The following is a 17,746-nucleotide window of genomic DNA, read 5'->3' as shown; positions in this document are numbered from 1 at the left end:
TTCTTTCATTCTCAGAGGTGACCCAGTTTGCATGATAAATTACGTGGTCACTACTATTCCCATAGAAATGCAAGTGAAAGCGTGGTGGCTGGGCATGATCCAGGTGACATGATAAATTAAAAAATAAAAGGCTTTAGGGAATTTAAAACTGATTTTTAACATTGAGGAATCAGTGTTACCAGCGTATTTTCCCTTGGCTCAAGTAGCTGGTAGTGATTAATTTAAAAACTGTGAGAAGGAAGAGAATTTTGAGTATTTGTGTCTGTGTGTGTGTGTGTGTGTGTGTGTGCACAGGGAAGAGAAATAGGCACTGGTGTGCTGGTAAATGTTAAATGACTGCCTCTTAGGGTGGCAGTAGCCCGGCTGATGTGTTTTCTGATTTTCATAATGTAAATACTCCCACCATGGCCAATTTCAGACTGCAAATGTGATGTCATTAAACAGCGTAGGAAAGAGACGCACATGGCAAATTCTTGTGAGCTGGTAGGAGTCAACTCCCACACACCAGTGGAGAAAGGGGCTTTAACGTGTACTCTGAATACTTTTGTAATGTTTTACTTTATATAGTATTCATGTGTTAATTCTGTATTATATACATATGTAATATATGTGCATGATATATATGTATACACATGTGTGTACACACATACAATCTGTGTGAGAATTAGTCCTAATAGTTTTTTCCCTAGATTTTTTTATAAACCTTAGTGAAATATCCCCTTGAGCATGTAACACCTAGAGGGGTCTCAGGAATCAGACTGCTGGGGGGGTTTCCCATGACTACCAGGACCAAGGCATGGGGGGCTCACTTTATTATTCATTGCCACAATTTACCTTGCTAGCCCACATCTGGGATATAAAACACCTGGCTTTAGGGTTGAGATGGAAGCTAAAAGGAAAATCGGCAAATGCTTTGTGGATTAGAGAAGGTGAGAACTAACCCTAGGCAAGGAGAACAAAAGTTAAAGTTCAAATGATGAGAAAACTAAGACGGGGGAACCGAAAGTGTAAGGCTCCATGTATCGATGTTGCTCTGCACTGAGATGCCTTGGTGCTTCTTACGAGAGCGGGAAGGGAGTGGGGCAGAAATAGTCCGCACTTTCGTTTATTGAATGCAGCGTTCGCTGGTCACATTGCAACTCAATACAAACAGCCCAGCAGACCGCAGGGCACTGACTCTTGCTCTCATCCGTGTAAACACAACATTAATATTGGAGATTCCAGAAAATGGGTCAAAAGTCCAGTGTCTCCTCAATCTGTGTTGCCGTGAAGGTACTCGCCTACCCTCTGGACAGGTCTCGGAGGGAGCCTGGAGTCAGGACCCCATCCCCACCACAGTGAAGTGGGCAGGAACCAACGCATTCTTCCCAAAGGGCTCCAAATGGGCACGTGGCTCTTCAGAGCCAGGCTTGCATGAATGATTCAAGTTCTTGCAAAGGCCCAAGAGGTTCGTACCCTTCGTGTGCCGTCAAACAGTCTCTTCCACGCCCTCTCCCCACGCCTCAGTCACCACCAGGGAAATGTGACCGGCTATTCAGTTGTCTTGGTATTTCTGCATCCCCGTCTTGGCCCCTGGATTCGGGACAGCAGGGAAGTTGAGGTCATGGGGGCCTCAGTGGTAATCCTGAAGAAGGCTGCCCTGTGTAAGTACTGGCTGAAAACTCTCGCCCTCCTTGCTGGGCCACTGCTGATAAAGGGATGGTAGGTGAGGCAGCTCATTTTCCTTCAGAGCCTTAAAAGACCAGATGTTCTCTTTTGGATTCCGGGACCAAAACAAACCAACAAAATCCCCCCAAACAAAAATAAATCTAAATAAAACAAGAGTGACTTTGAGGAGAAAGGACCAACGAACCCCACTGCAGGTCCTGCCAGGTAAAATGTCCCCCACTGGGTTTTCTCCAGATGGCTGGCTCAGAACATCGGTGCGCCCTCCCCTGGGGCACCCAGCTGGATTACAGGCAAGAACAAAGATTCCTCCGAATGAAGACGCGTGATTGCTTTCGTTTCCTGGGACGGCTAACCGGCAGCACCCTGCCTTCCCTGTCTTACAAAACACGGGGACACCCTAAAGACCTATGGGGTCTGTGGCTTTGTGGTAGGATGAGCCCTTTGCTCCCTCTCCCTTCTCTGTGCCCTGTTCTCGAAGAGACTGCATAGATGCCACACTCGGGGAGCGCGGGTCTCGGGGCAGAGGGAGGCCGGCCGGATCCTCATTCCAGGTCCCCACGGTGTGGGCAGCTTTGTGGGGCCAAAGAGACAAATGAATACAAACCAAAAAAGCATCGCTCAATTTTGAGTTTGAAGGCTGGGCCCCAAACAGCATGTGGCTCTCCGCCTGCAGGACGCCTTTCCCAGGGGTGGGCTTCTCGGTGCTAGCTGTTGTTCTCGGCCGTGAGATATTTGAGGGCGGCAAAGCCATAGCGGCGGGACATGTCCTGCTGAAACTCCTCCTTCAGGGTTTTGAGACAGATGCGGTATTGCTTGTTGGACCGGAACTTGGTGATGTCGAAGCTGGGGGCGTGAGGCATGTGGATCATGTAGGCATTGGGCAGCACAGTGAATTCGTATTCCTGGAAGACAAGAGCAGTGTGAGCACCTGCAAGCATGCTCAGCAACGGACTGCACACGCCCAAGCACGTGGCCGGATGACGAACGAGTGAATGGAGCTGGGCATGACATCAACCAGGGGGGCAGAACGATGGACGGGACCACCGCGCCGGGCAGGGGCAGTGCAGGGCTGTTCCCATGGCCTTGGGCAAATTACTTGGCTTCTCTGAACCTTAGTTTTCTCGCCTCTAAAGTTCAAGTCCTAACATGTCCTTTGAAAGATGAGCAGTGACATATGGATAATGCTGGGCAGAGCTCATGGCCTGTAACAGTGTTCTTGATGTACGTGAGCAACACCCATGTGGTTGCTCTAGCATGAAGCAAGTCGTGAGAGATTCTCTTGCTCAATTAAATGACATCTGTTTTATGTGATTTCTCATAGGGCTTGAGGAGATTTGACAGCCTCCACGGATTAGTTCAGAAATGGGGACCAAAAAGGAATAAAGGAAAAAAATAGAAGGTTCCACTGGATTGATGCTCATCCACAGGAAAACTCCCATCCTTACTGCACATCCTTACTGCAAGTCACACCACCATATATATATGGCTTCCTCCCCTTGCAGAATATAGATAGAACCTCAGATCAAAGGTAAAAAGCGTCCAAATAGCCAAAAGAGGTGACACAAATTTAGGACATGTAACTCAGAGGAGAACCCAGCACACCTTCAGTCAGACTCTAGGTACTCTGATTTTGGACGTAATATCTGATGAGGTTTGGTCTGGTTTCCCAATGCAACGGATCAGAATAAACTCGGAAAGGGAAAATCAGGATGGGGAAAGGTGGCCGATACCGACAGAGGAATACTAACAGCAGCAGGAAATGACATCTGATGGTGAGGAAAGGGGGAGAAAAGCCACCAAAAGAAAATGCAAGAACTTCTGTCTGGGACATTTCCTGTGTGGACAGAGAGCCCTACCGACCCTACTAGCACCTGCGGGTGCGGGTGGATTGCTTGTCAGATGGGGACTCTGTGTCCTTAAATCCCTGAAAAGGGTAAAAGTATTTTTAGCACATGCTTTTGGCAAAGAAAGGAAAATAAGATATTTTCAAGATTTCTGGCAAAGTTGCCTAAACAAACAAAGCCCAGGTCTCAATGCTGGAAAAATTTAACTTTATTTGAACCAGTTTACTTCCCCATGCTGCCGGATGCACAAATACTCTGAAACTTCTTTTCTTTCAGGCAGAAGCTGAGGCAGACTAAACATTTCTGTCTGAGCAGCACTGGAGCACCTCCAAGTATTATTGAAAGAATAGATACTAAAGATCATGCTTTGTGTTGTTAAATGTAGACACTATTCTACAACCTATTTTCTCTATCAGTCGTTTGCAACCCTGGATGTTGATTAAAATCAGCTGGGACTGCCCTCAAACATGTTGGAATTGCTGGAAAGTTCTCCAGGTGATTCTCAGGGGGGCCAGCACTGAGCATCTAACCTTGCTCTTTCTGAATTTGGGGTGTTCTTGTTGAGAAATATTTGCACTGTGCTCCATGAGGTCCTTAGAGAACAGCATACAGAGAAAAAAGGATGGGGTTGAGGGACCCAGGCATCCTTCTCCTAACTTATCCAGATTAGTTAAGTTTTGCTTTTACTTAATATCGGGGTTGACAAACCAGCCTGTCTGTCTGATCCACTGCATTTTGTATAAATAAAGTTTCACTGGAACACAGCCATGCCCATGTGTTCAAATACTGTCTGTAACTGAACTGCAATGACAGAATCGAATAGTTCAAAGCAGACCTGTGGGCTCCACAGAACCCCCTCAAATTTGCTATCTGGTCCTTTGCAGAAAAAGCTGGCAGCCCCCTGGTGTAACCTGTTAGAATTCTGCAGGAGATTTCTTTTGAAATAGGTGTTCAGTAAGCAGTAGTTGAATGAATGAAGTGTTTCATGACTAAATACAGCCTAAGATTCATCACTGTTGGCTACAGGGTGGAATGATTAACTGCATCTTAGCCGTATGCTTTGTGTCATTTATGTGGAACTCCTAGAATGCTTTGTGTACTTACATAACTCACAGGCTGAGTGATGAATAGTCATCATTTGCTCGACTTCATCACTGTCTGAGTGAGGATGAGGGGGTGAAGTGGTTTGTCACAGGACACTCACATTTGTCTGGGTCCTTGCTAGGAATCCAACTCTCACCCAAGGGTAGAGGGAAAATGAATGGCTTGGGAATCCAAGGCCCTGAGAATTAGGACTGCCACGTTCTCACTCTAGGCCACTGAACACATCATGCCCCCTCTCAGGGCTCTGCTGTCTTCCCTCAAAGGTCCCCTTTCAGCTCTTAGATCTGGGCTTCTCCTCCCCCTACAGCACCAGGTCCATGACCTCCCATCCTGCTCACCTGCGCATCCAGTTCCATGATATGAGCCACCTTGTTCCAACCAAAGCCCACAAACCTCCGGTCATACTCAGGGCAGTCCCGCCTCACAACAACATAGGGCTCGAAATCAGCCTCCCACTCAACCCGGTAAGGTGTGGTGGCAGTCCGCCACTTGGCGAAGTTTGTGGGCGCATGGCCCTTCGTCCAGACGTGGTACCTGGGACACAAGGAAAAAAGCCACTGAGTGGAAGGAAGGCTGAGCTTTCCCAAACGTTGCTGATCTGGAGGAAGAAAACACTGCCGATGGGGGCCTTGCTGTGGACTGCGCTGTGGCCCCAAAAAAGAAATGTTTGAGTCCTCATCCTGGCATCTAGGAATGTGACCTTTTTGGAAAGGAGGCTTTTGCAGATGTGATCAAGACGAGGCCATAGTGGATCAGGGTGGACTCTAATCTAATGACTGATGTCATTATAAGAAGAGGAAAAGTTCATACACATGGAAAATACCATGTGAAGACCAAGGCAGAGAATGCAGTGATGCACTCATGAGACAAGGAAAGCCAAGGATTGCCAGCCACTATCAGAAGCTAGAAAGAACAAGGAAGGATTTTTCCCTATAGCCTTTGGAGGAAGCAAGGACCTGCCAACACCTTGATTCTGGATTTCTGGCTTCCAGAACTGTAAGAAAATTAATTTTTGTTGTTTTAAGCCACCCAGTTTGTACTGTTTTGTTATGGCAACCCTAGGAAACTAATCCAGTCCATTGTCTACATCCTTCACTAATGAGGAGACTCTCACTACAAAGGGTAGGTGAACTCCGGGAGTGCTCTGGGACTCCATTTCTTGGGACTAACGTCTAGTTAGTCTGTACTAGTGTTATTCCTACCAGAGAACACTGTGGAAGGCAGAGGTCTAAGATGACCTGCAGGGGACCTGCCCTTGTATAATGTTTTTCGCCTTGAGGCAAAACCTGTGAATATATCACTCTTAGGTTATGCTCCAAAAAAAAAAAAAAGGGGATCTTTGTAGATGTAATTAAGGTTACTAATCAGTTGACTTTGGAATAATTAAAAGGAAGATGATTGGGGCAAGCCTGACCTAATCATGTGGAACTTTTAGGTCTGGGTCTAGAAGAAAGCAAAGAGCCATGTGTGAGCTGCCTATGGAGGCCACATGGCAAAGAGCCAGCAGGGAACTGGTGACCTCAGTCCTACTATCGCAAGGAAGGAATTCTGCAAACAACCAGCAAGCCCAGAGGAGGACAAACACTCTAGAGAACTGCAGCCTTGTGAGACCCAGAGCACAGAATCCAGCCATTCCCTCCCTGGTCCTCCAACCCTCAGAGACTGTGAGATAATATATTTATATTGTTTAAAGCTTCTGATTTGTGGCAATTTGTTATACAGCAATAGGAAATGAATACAACTACAAAACTGCAATGATAATAAACTAATTAAGCACTTACCATATCCTGGTTATATTGCATTGTAAATGTGCTATGTAGAAAAGTTCTTATAGCTTATCCAATATCAAGTTATAAATAGTAAGAGATGGAGTTGGGATTCAAACCTAAGCAGCCTGGCTCAAGGAGCCGGGACCCTTAACCGCTACACTGGGTTACTCCTCTAATATGTCTCTGTTACCCACACTCTGGCCTGTAGAGGGAGCAAGCAGTCAATGACTGTACACTGAGTTGAATCAATTGATGAATGAATAATCTAAGAACTCGAGAGGTACCTAAGACAGAAGCCAGTTAGTGGGGTAAGGGTATGTCTCTAGACGCTACAAAGAGAGGGCAGGAGGCTGGGAGCCTAGCAAAGCAGTAGACAGGGCCCAAGAGAAAGGGGTTAGAGAAGGCAGCTATTTCTTTATTTTACTCCTCCACCATGAATCTGGACTTCCCCGACCCCCGGGAACCGTCCAGTGTGGGTGAATGGGCACCGTAAATGGACTGTCAGTAGGCGGTGTTGCTGGGTGAGATGGACGGGTCAGGGGAAGGCAGGGACTCAAATCCCCAAGTCTGCCAATTCAGCAATTTCCACTAAAACCAAGGTCACTTGAGTGGAAGAAAAATGAAAGGCTGATGAACTCCACTTTAATGGAGTGTGAAAAGGAGAGAGATTGGGAGATGTCGGAACTAATCCAAAAATCAGGCTGGGAAGGAGTCGATTTTCCATTTGTGAACTAGCTGCAAAGGCAGGCTTGACATCTGACGCCTTTGACAGAACTGGCCCCGTGCAGCTGACGGCTGTGAACTTGCATTAGGTTCAAAGCACGTCACAGTGGAGCCCCTGCTCCAGGGTTCAAATGTCACCTCTGTGGCCACTCAGGAGCTGTGGATCTTGTACAACAAAGCATTTAAACTAGGCTTTACTTTCCTCTTGCATCTCCTGGGAGAAAGAAAACCTATCTTGTTGAATTGCTGGGGAGCTCCATGAGAAGTGTAAAGAGTGTGGCACAGTGCTGGCATACAGGAGGTACTCAATAAATGCTACTTCCTTGGCAGGCAGTTTAACAAGGTGGATGAAAACCGTGGTCCGGGAGCCAGCCTGTCTGGGGTTGAATTCTGTCAACTCAACAGCTGCAGAAAAGCGACTTAATCCCTCTGTAACTTCGTTCCCTTCTCTTGGTAAAACAGAAATAATAACAAAGCCTGCTTCATGGATTTATGACAATTATGTAAATTAATGCACATGAAACACCAAGAGTAGTGTCTTACACATAGCAATTCCTCAAAATATGAAGATATTCTCTTATTATTTCCTTTTGTTTGCTCCTAGATAGGATAATTCACGGTGGTCTTCCTCTCAGTGGTATCCATGTATCAGCCATCTTATTGAGAATATAAACTTTTGGCCTATCATAATGTAAACAAGAGAGGGCAATGGCAGGGACAGCTCTGTCGGTCCTGCCCCCTGGGTGGGGAGGTATCTTCCATTAGCTCAGCCTGGGAAGCTGACAGCATGCCGGGTGGCTGGTCAGCACAGAATACGGTCAAGGTGCACTTAAACTGCCATTAAAGCAAACCACAGCCTGAAAATGCCTTGAGGAACCTGTTAGGAGACACTGAACTGCAGGCTGGCTTTCTGAGACCATCAACACCAGGTCGCCTCCAAAAAAAATTAGTGAAGTGAGAGGTCTCCTGGGTACATTTTGTAGGATGTTTAAGAGATTTGGTGCATTCGGCTTTGAGTAAGTGGTTCCCAAACCTGTGTTATCAGAATCACCTGGAAGACTATTTTTTTATCAGTCAGATTGCTGGGTTCCACCCTGAGTTTCTGACCTCAGGTCTGGAATGGGGCTGGAGACTGTATTTCTACAAGTCTGCAGTAGATGCCAAGGCTGCTGGTCCAGGGACCACACTCTGAGAACCACTGCCTGAAGGACTAGTACAGGTGACTCCTCATTCCAGGAGCAGTGGGGAGTAGGTTTCAGCTAAGAGTTTACCATTTGGAGAGATGTGACAGAAGCAAGATCTCAGAGGGAAGGTCTGATCCCGAGCCCTTGACATGAGGCTTGCAAGCTGTTGGCCAGGGCAGCAGTCATGGACACAGCAGGCCATACCCCCAGGTTTCATGCCCAGACACTGGGCCTTGAAATGATTTCTAAAATCCCCTGGGGATGGAGATGGACGGAAGGATGCCAGGGAAATTTTCCAGGTGTTAAGACAATAGGCTACAGCATCTGTGGGAAACTCAGACTAAGGTTTGGTCTCAGGGTCTCAATTTTTACCTGCATCTTCAAGCAGTGATTGGTAAGAACGTTCAGGACTTCATCAGTGGGCTGATGGCACATGGTTCAGAGCACTGGCTCTGTAGTTCCAGACCTGGGCTAAATCCAGGCTCTGCCAAGTACAGGTGATGTGTCCTTGGTATTTAGCCTCTTGGGCCTCAGTTTCTTTATCTGTAAAGTGGGATAACAGTATCTGCCTCATAGATTTGTTGTGAGGATTAAACGAACTGCTCACAGTGCCTGGCATGGAGTATGTGCAATGGCAGTTGTTATTACTCTTTTTTGAAAAGAAAGAAGGCTTGGTTTTGGAGGGTATTAAACTCTTTCAGGTTACTTTCCAGAATTTGGAGTAGAGGAAGATGGCTGAGTTTGAGCCCTGACTCCATCGGGACCCCTCCACTCCTCTGTTTCTTTATCTGTATAAATGTGTAAAAGGATGATCTCTGAATTGTTGAATGAATAACCTGTCTCATGAAGTTATTTTCACAAAACAGAGCTTGCGAAAACCTTCTAGAAAATTCTAGTAACTTAATAGTGGTATGAAAACCTAAGTTAGTATCGCAATCTTTTCAATAAAATTCAGATTGTCTAGAAATGTGTTTTTGTACTCAAAGGAGGTATTGGCCATTCTTACATTTTGCAAAATGAAGGTTTTTCTTTAAACTAGGGGCAGACAGGCGATGGCTCTCTCTTTAGGGCATTCTGTCAAGAGACCAGGAGGACCCCGACCTCCCCAGGGGTGCTACGCTCAGTGCCACGGCTGGTCCCCGGGACACAGGAATCCCTTTGCACTCGTGCAGGTGTACAAACTCCCTGGGCATCTTGGACAGGAGGCAGGGAGCTCCCCTGCGATGTTCCTGCAGGACTTAGGGGCCTGGATAATCAGGAAAATGGGGGGTTTGTTTGAAACAGTCACTTGGGCAACAGGGAAGTCGGCGGTCACATCTAATGTGTCCAACCTTAGAGTCACCTTGATGACGTGAGATACTGAAGCTACTGCCACCCACCCCCGGCCTGAGGACCTTGGAGAACAGACCGCTCATGAGAAGAGAAAAGGGGAAACAGCGACCATGGTACTCATAGGATGAACCCCACTTACCAAATGAATGAATGGCCAAGCAAATAAAAGTGAGCACTCAAGGGCAGGAGACAGGATCAGGAACCTAACCAAGAGAAGTATTAAAAGGAAACATCTTCCTACACTGACAGACAGTAGCTGTACTAGTGGGGGGAGGATTAAATAATATGGGTAACTGTTGAACCAATATGTTATATACTCAAAACTAATATAAGATCGTGTATCAACCACACTTCAATTAAAAAAAAAATGAAAGGAAACGCTGAGTGTCCTGCTCGACCTCCCAGTCTTGACATCTGCACACAGCATGCTGTCACCCAGGTACCAATCAAAGTGCACGGCATGTGGACAGAGAAAGTTCCAAGGACACAGCTTGGGGCGAGCAGCTGCAGGGTGTGGCTTTCCCGGAGCGAGGCCTTCGGGCACTCGGGGCTGCAGGGGGCTGCTCACCTGAACGTGAAGAGGGTCCCCATGTCCAGCATCGACAGCAGCTCCGCTTTCGACTTGGGGAAAGAGAGCCGGTAGCGCAGCGTTTCGAAGGCGGGGATGATCATTGCCTTCTTGGTGTTGGCGAGGTCGAGCTGGACGACGGACTTCCTGGAAAGAGAGGGCAGGGAGGCGGATGGCACCGGGCACTACCTGGGCCCGGTCCAGGGGCAGATGCTTGATCCAAGCCGAACAAATCAGTTTCTCACTTATGGAAATGTGAACAGAGATGCAGAGCTTGGAGGCCAAACAGCTGACTTGTAGTCATGCAGCACTCCGGAGGCTTCTGGGCTTCTGCTGCAGAAGGGCCCAGCACTGCCTGGGTTAATTACAGTCTCAAGTATTGGTTTTCCAAGTCTTACTAAGATTCCATAAGAAATACCACTCAACTATTTTTTGTCTTGTTTTCTTTCGGTTTCTTCTCATTTTTTAAGCTATCTACCATTGGTTTCTGTTGCTTGCAATCAAATAACCGTGACTGATAGATTGCAAGGCCCAGAGGAAGGAAGGAGACCCAGTAACCAGCATGACTCGGGAAACGGGGGTCCTAGAAAGCCTTCTTTGCCTCTGCACAGAGAGTGTCCGATTCTGCAGTGCTTTCTACACACTCCCTTTCATCACACTGAAACACAAACTGTCATTAAGATGGGTTTGTCATGAGATTGGCCTTTTTCAGACTCAGTTCAAGGAGCTTTCAATGCTGATATTCTGAGTGGGTCTCATTGCGAAGTTCTTTCAGCAATAAAGTGGTTTTGGGGTACTGACTGATTTCGCCTGGTTCCTGAGATAGCAGTGATAGCCTGGGCCCTTCTGCACGGTGTCCTGTTAGTATATCCTACCCCGCCTGGGGCTTGTGTACCACCTAGAGTTGCTGCCACCACTGTCCCAGGAAGTGAGTCCTGTAGGGGAAGGAGTGTTTCAAATGCAGACTCTTCTGGGCACAGAGGGGCAGGATGGCGAGGTGAGATGTTTGGAGAGGGAGCTGAGACCTGGGTTCTGGAGCCAGCTCTGACAAGCTGAGTGACTGTGGCACACTTCTTTCATTCCCCCCAGATTGCTAAATCTAGATGATTAAACCGGATGATTTTGGAAGGCAGTCTGGTTTGCAGTCATCAGACAAACCTGGTTTCTAGGTCTGACTCCACTCCTCCTGGGCAAATCAGTCTAACCATTTGCAGTCTCAGAGTTAATGCTTTGTTAAACACCTTGAGGAGGAAAATCGCAAGTGCACGTAGAAGTGCTCAGTGTGACACTGGGCACTCGTTAAGTACCGACTATAAGATAGTTGCTGCCTACGATGGGGATTTTATGTGTCAACTGGGCTAGGCTATGGTACACCCAGCTGCTTGGTCAAACACTTGTCCAGATGTTGCTGTGAAGATCTTTTGTGGATGTGATTAACATTTACAATCAGCTGACTTAAAATAACAGCCCTTACCCTTGATAATGTGGGTGGGCCTCATCCAATCAGTTGAAGGCCTTAAGAGCAAAAACTGAGCTTTTCTGGAAATGAAGGAATTCTGCCTCAAGACTGAAACAGAAATCTAAGAGATGAGTGTTAACATCTTCGATCAATCAGAGTTGTGGTATGGATGAAATGGAATAATCACTCTAGGGCCTGACTTAGAATAACTGATTAACAAAAGGGCTCCTACCTCTTTCTGGCTCAGCTTATGGGGGACCTGTTGCAAGAGAACTGGCGAGTGCAGAGGATTCAGAAAAGGCAACAGACTGCTCACAACCAGGGCAGATTTTGGGCTTGCCAGCCTGCTTGTCGACGGAAATAAGAGTTTATTAGATCTTGGCCTCCAGCCAGCTCTGAGTCCTTCATGTCAAAAACAGTTCAGGTGTTCCAAATGGAGTAAATCCACCCCTTCCAGTCTAGCGATTTGGCCCAGAGGGGGGAAACTTGGAGTCTCCCAGGCCCCGTTCCTGGGTACCATCTTCCCTCAGCCTCTCCCTTCAACTTATTCAAGGATGCAAATGGTTCAGCCTATTGTGCTCCCACTGGGGAGAACTGGCGAGCAGGGCAGAGGCTGTGAGTGAGCAGCAATGTTTCCTATGCCAACCAAGGGGTGGAGGTGGGCAGGGCCTGTAGGCTGTCATGGGGCTCAGCATTGAGTCTAGAAAAAGCACGAAAGCATAGGCTGATAGGTAGAGAGGTTTCCTAGTGTTTAACATCACCAAACCCTAAGACACCCTGGTAGCTGACGATGTGCATGCACACGCACCTCTACCTTCCTCTCTCTCTCTAACCTCATCCTTTGCCCTAGAGGCAGGTCTCTGCTTCCAGGGGAACAGCCCAGGTGCCTGGCATGAGATCACAGGAAAGTGTCTTGGAGAAATGAGAACAACGGCGCACTGCACAGCTCTTACGAGTGCCCCCCATCAGGGTGGGGACGAGGGCTCTGGGGCCAGGCTGCCTAGGTTTGCATCCTGGCTGGTTCCTTACCCTCTTTGTTCCACGGTTTCCGTATCTGTGAAGATGGGGATGGGGATAGCAGTGACAACCTCAGAAGGCATTTGTGAGGACCAAATGAGTTCCAAGGTGCAAAGTGCTGGCAGGGAAGAGACTCTCCATGCACCTTGGCCATTATTATGGCTGCCTGCCCACCTTCTCAAGGCAGCTTGATGGTCGTCACAAAGGCTGGTCTTTCCCCACTGCCCGAGGTCTGACTCCACACTCGGTTCTTTGACTTGGTCATTTCCTCACTCATTCCACTACATAGCAGGCGCAGTGAAAGCACCTGGGATCCATGGGTCACTAGACAGGCAGACATTTCCTGCCCTTGCGGAGCTGATATTTTAGTGGGGAGACAGGTGATAAGAACAGTATGTGAATCCGGCAGTATGTTGGGAAGAGAATTGCTGGGAGGGAGAATGGAGCTAGAATGCCAGGGGTGGGGAATGGGTTGCAGCTTTAAATAGGGTGGTCCTAGCAGGCCTTGTGGAGAAGGGAATGTTGAAGCAAATACCCAGAGTAGGTGAGGAGCATTCATGTGGTGGTCTGGGCAAGAGCTCTCTGGGTTAAGGAAACGGCCAGGACGAAGGTTCTAATGACAAGAGCACAATAAGGAACACAGAGAGTCCCTAAAAATGGGCCAGAGAGCCAGTGGGGTTGGGAGTGCTGCAGATCACAGATGTCTCGGGATCACCGAAGGTAACGGTGGGCAACGGAATGCCGCCTCCACCCCACCAAAGACGCCCACATCCTACCAGAAGCCTGCAGATACGTAGCCTTACCTGGCAAAGGGACTCTGCAGATGTGATTAAGGATATTGAGATGGGAAGATTACCCTGGGTACAATGTAATCACACAGGTCCTTTTAAGAGGGAGGCAGGCGGGTCAGAATTGGAGAAGATGATGAGATGATGGAAGCAGAGGTCAGGGTGATGTGGCCACCAACCAAAGAATGTGGGTGGCCTCTGGAAGGGCCAGGAAACCATCCTCCCCAAGAGCCTCCACAAAGAATGCAGCCCCACTGACACCCTGATTTCAGCCCTGTAAGGCCCTTTCCAGCGTCGTCCTCCAGAACTGTAAGATAATCCATGTGTGCTGTTTTAAGGCACCACATTTGTGGTACTTTGTCACAGCAGCCGTAGTAATGAATTCAAAGGTCTTGGCATTTTCCTCTCAGTGAGATGGGGAGACATGGGGAGGAACTCTGAGCTAAGGAGTGAGATGACCTGCTCTGTATAATGAAAAAATCCTTCTGGCTGCCGTGCAGATAGATAATAGACTGTAGTGGGCACTCCACTCCAGTGCCTTGTACTCTAATTCCCTGTAACAAATGCTTCCTTTCTCAATGGTGTGGGCTTAGGTATTACCAACCCAATCAGATGCCATCTTTAGGAAAGCAAAATTAGAAGATTCGTCTACCTCTGATATAAAGAAAAACGAGAAAGCACAGTTGCATTTAAATGGGAAGAAGTGTTTTTGGAATTCCCTCCTGGTTGGGCCTTCTCTGCTGTGGGGGCCGGGCCGAGAGCGTCAGTGACTGGCATGGCCTGGTGGGGGAAGGGTAGGCAGGATGGTTGATGGCAGTGGACCCTGCAATTCAGTGTTGGGGAGACAAAGGGAGGAGAAGGGCAGCAGACAGGATGAACCAGGGAGCCCACGGTGTGCACCCTTCTGCTCTTCAACTCCAGTTGTGTGACTGCCACACGGGACTGCGCTGTCCACGTGGCCTCATATTCCAGCCAACTAAAACTATCTGCTGGGTATCTCTCGGGGGATGTCACTTTGCAGGGAGGCTGAACAGTGAAGAAAAGAACATAACCTTTTAGAGCAGATGATTAGATGCTATCTTAAGTCCACCACTTCACTAATTGTATAATCACGGGCAATTTTCTTAACTCTCTGGGCTTCTGTTTCCTTATCTGGATAATAATAAATACCTTACAGATTTGGTTATTAAGAGAACTAAGATAATACACTCATTAATTAATGAATATTTATGAAGCCAGACTTAGATACTGGACACAGAGATGAATGAGCAGATACAGCTTCTGTCCTTGCAGAGCTTCCCAATACTGCGTTTTGACTTAGAAAGGAAGTTAGCCAGTCAAGAGGGTGTTTCTAAGTATTTGCAAAGCTCTGTATTAGGGGGAACCAAATTTCTCAGAACATGCCTGGTACATCGTGGGTGGGCAATGAATGGTACTAAAGAGTGCTCACGTATAACATGTATTCAGTGGCAAGCACTGTGTGTACTAAGCACTTTATGCATGAGTTCTTTAAGCACTGCGACCTGTGACATAGGTACTAGTAGTCCCGGGTTACTGATGGAGACATTAAAACTCTGCGAGGTTAATATGCCCTGTAACACATTTAGTAACCATCACCATCACCATCATCATCATGATTGATGATGAGGAAAATCATCGCTGCATTAGTTAAGGCTGCACCAGCTTAGAAATAATCTGGAAAGATCAATGATCACGGGGTCTCTCTGGGCCAAGTCTGTGAACATGGCAACTTTGCAGACTAGAGAAATGAAATTCTTGGAGCTCATGGATCAAAGTAGCTGGTGGGAGTGGTGAGGAACGGAAGGGAGGGAGATGGTGGGAGGCTCGAGCCTGCGTACTTAGGCTCCTTACAGGGCAATCCCATCGCCATGGCAGATCCTACCTCGTAGCCACTAAGTGGGGCAGAGGCCAGTGCATGGCCAGGGTTTGGAGATGTAGAGACACGTGCACTGACCTATGCGCTTACTGAGTCCCTCGCACTGGCGATTTCCTTTCTTCACTGCTGGTGACTTCTCACTGTACTATAGTCTGCCACTGGCCAAGGTCAGGAATGTCCCTCATTGTCAAATCGAACAGCCTTGTCCGTTGTCATCATTCTTGACTCCTCTCATTGGTGCTAAAGACCACTCCCTCTGTCCTTAGCTCGAGAACTCCACCCCAGGATTCCTGAGAGCATCTTCGCCCTTGCTCTGGCTTTGGTCGGGTGATTGCACCATGCATCCACTCCCATGATGCTGGTTACCACTTGGGTACCTCTTGTTGCCTCTACTCCTTGGGTAGGGGCTGGGGACCCTCAACCTCTGCCCATGCGAACTTCCGCTCCCATGACAGAATTGGCTGATTTCTTTGTGGCGGTATTGACAAGTGACAAACTGCTGGGGCCCTTGGGGCTGGAACCCTGGGCCAGGAGAGAATGAGACTTAACTCTCAGAACCTCGGGTTTCCACAGCATCTAACATCAGACAGCTCCTTGTTTCATGGAACCCGAGTTGTAAGGAATCCAAGGCATTCTCATACAAGTTCCCAGGGACTTACACGAAAGTTCTATTAAAAGGGGATGGGAGGAGGGAAAGAACCTTGTGCGGGAGAGCGCATCTGTTTCAGAAACCCCAGGACAGCAGGACTCATTCCCCGAAGGCTTGGCGTGCAGCCTGCCTCCCCACACCTCCCTGCCTACCTCTGCTGGCCTTGATGCTTCCCCAGGGGATGATGCGCCTGCATCTTCTTTGGGACTAGTTCATTCCAGACTGTTTCACTCCCTGGTGACAGCAGGTGGTGGCAGTGGTAATAACACGCAGATTGCCCGTTTGCGTACCTATCAGCTCTGCGAGGCCAGAGGCCAGGGACAAGCCTCATTTTTAGTTATGTTCCCAGCTCTGGCACAGTGCCAGGAACACAGCAGGCACACAATAAATGTACAGGGAATGAAGGACTCAATCTGTAGTTGTCATATGTGAGAGAGAGGATGGTAATGTGCACAGGGCCCTTTGAAATCGACAGAGCTGGGCTGCCATTGTAGTCCTGCCCCTTAAACACATATGACCTTTGGGCAAACTTATCTTCTGCATTTTAATCTCATTTGTATAATGGGAATAAAAACACTTAATCGTTGACTGGGTTGTCATAGAAAAAATAATATCTGTCAAGAGCTTAGCACGGCACCTAGCACATGGAGGATCCACGTAAATGTGTGTTTCGCTTGCTTGTTCTTGCAGATGACCGCGTGTTCGTGTCCTCCTGTGATGCCCATGCAGAGTGCCTGGACACAGCTGGGGTGACCCCCGTTTGGAGAGCAAGCTGAGGCACCAGTCTGAGATGCACCCATTCTCTGATTCCGCTGATTCTGGGAACTAGGGTGTGCATGGTGCCCACTGACATGGGCGTGAGCTGGTGAGGAACAGCACGGCTGTCAACCAGAGCAATGGGGATCATCTAACCCCTCGGGGGACTTAGCAGGCTCCCTGGGGGCAGAGAGGGAGGCAGGCACAGAGCTCAGCTGTGCTTGTTATCCGGGCTGACAAGTGTGGACGCAGGCCTCTCCCTGCATCCCAGCGCATGGAGGCCAGGTAATAGAGTTTGCTCCGATTTGATTACAGTTGCCTAGGAAATGAGTTCCCATCAGATGAGCTTCCAGGATATGTGGTGACAACAGCAAAGACTTGCAAATGAGAGAGATGAAGACTGCCCCCAGAGAGTGTAACCGTGAAATAGACACATTATAGCTGTGGTCAGAGATGGGCAGAGTCACATGGAGAACGAGGAGGGGGTCCCAGGCCCCAGAAAGACTGGCTGGCTCCTCGACTAGTTGCATTAACATAACCAGAAGGAGACCTGCCAGTCAAGAGATGGGGGCAAAAAACGAGAACAAAACCCAAAACAAACTTGGCTGTAGCTGTAGTACCATGCTCTGTGCTAGGGACTCTCTAGTCCCCTGCTCCTGTGATCTCAACATCCCTACTCACCCCTATTTCATTACCCCATGGCCCGATGTTTACCATTAGCAATCATGGCTGAACACTAGAGAACTTTCTATGTGCTGGCACCACGTCATATATGGGCTGCGGGTCCCGGGAGGGACAGTGTGTAGCTCTGTGGTTAGGAGGGCAGCTCTGGGGCAGATGGCCTGGATTCAGATCCTGCCTGGACACTCACCAGCTTCTACTCTTGTTACATCTTTGTGCCACAGTTTCCTTCTCTGTGAGTTGGGGATAGTGCTAGTACCTGGGCTGTGGGGTTTTGTGAGGGGTAAATGGATTTTCTAAGTAGAGG

The 17,746-nt window shown here is 48.2% G+C and overlaps 1 protein-coding gene across 2 annotated transcripts in view; it reads right to left on the bottom strand.

Moving 5' to 3' along the window:
- Nucleotides 1-1,089: 1,089 nt before the first annotated feature.
- The window catches only part of LARGE1 (LARGE xylosyl- and glucuronyltransferase 1), a 530,062-nt gene continuing 513,405 nt past the window's right edge, over nucleotides 1,090-17,746 (bottom strand). For both annotated transcript variants that reach the window (XM_036902848.2, XM_036902849.2), the window contains exons 13-15: nucleotides 10,193-10,339; nucleotides 4,955-5,150; nucleotides 1,090-2,570 (exon numbers count right to left, since the gene is read on the bottom strand). In XM_036902848.2, coding sequence (XP_036758743.1) covers nucleotides 2,373-2,570; nucleotides 4,955-5,150; nucleotides 10,193-10,339 — 541 coding nt within the window. In that variant the 3' untranslated portion in view covers nucleotides 1,090-2,372. The remainder of the gene's footprint in view (nucleotides 2,571-4,954; nucleotides 5,151-10,192; nucleotides 10,340-17,746) is intronic.

The sequence above is a fragment of the Manis pentadactyla genome, chromosome 10 (assembly GCF_030020395.1).
Source record: "Manis pentadactyla isolate mManPen7 chromosome 10, mManPen7.hap1, whole genome shotgun sequence".
Taxonomy (NCBI): Eukaryota; Metazoa; Chordata; class Mammalia; order Pholidota; family Manidae; genus Manis; species Manis pentadactyla.
Note: the sequence above shows the minus strand (reverse complement) of the source record. Positions and strands in the feature narration are given on the sequence as shown.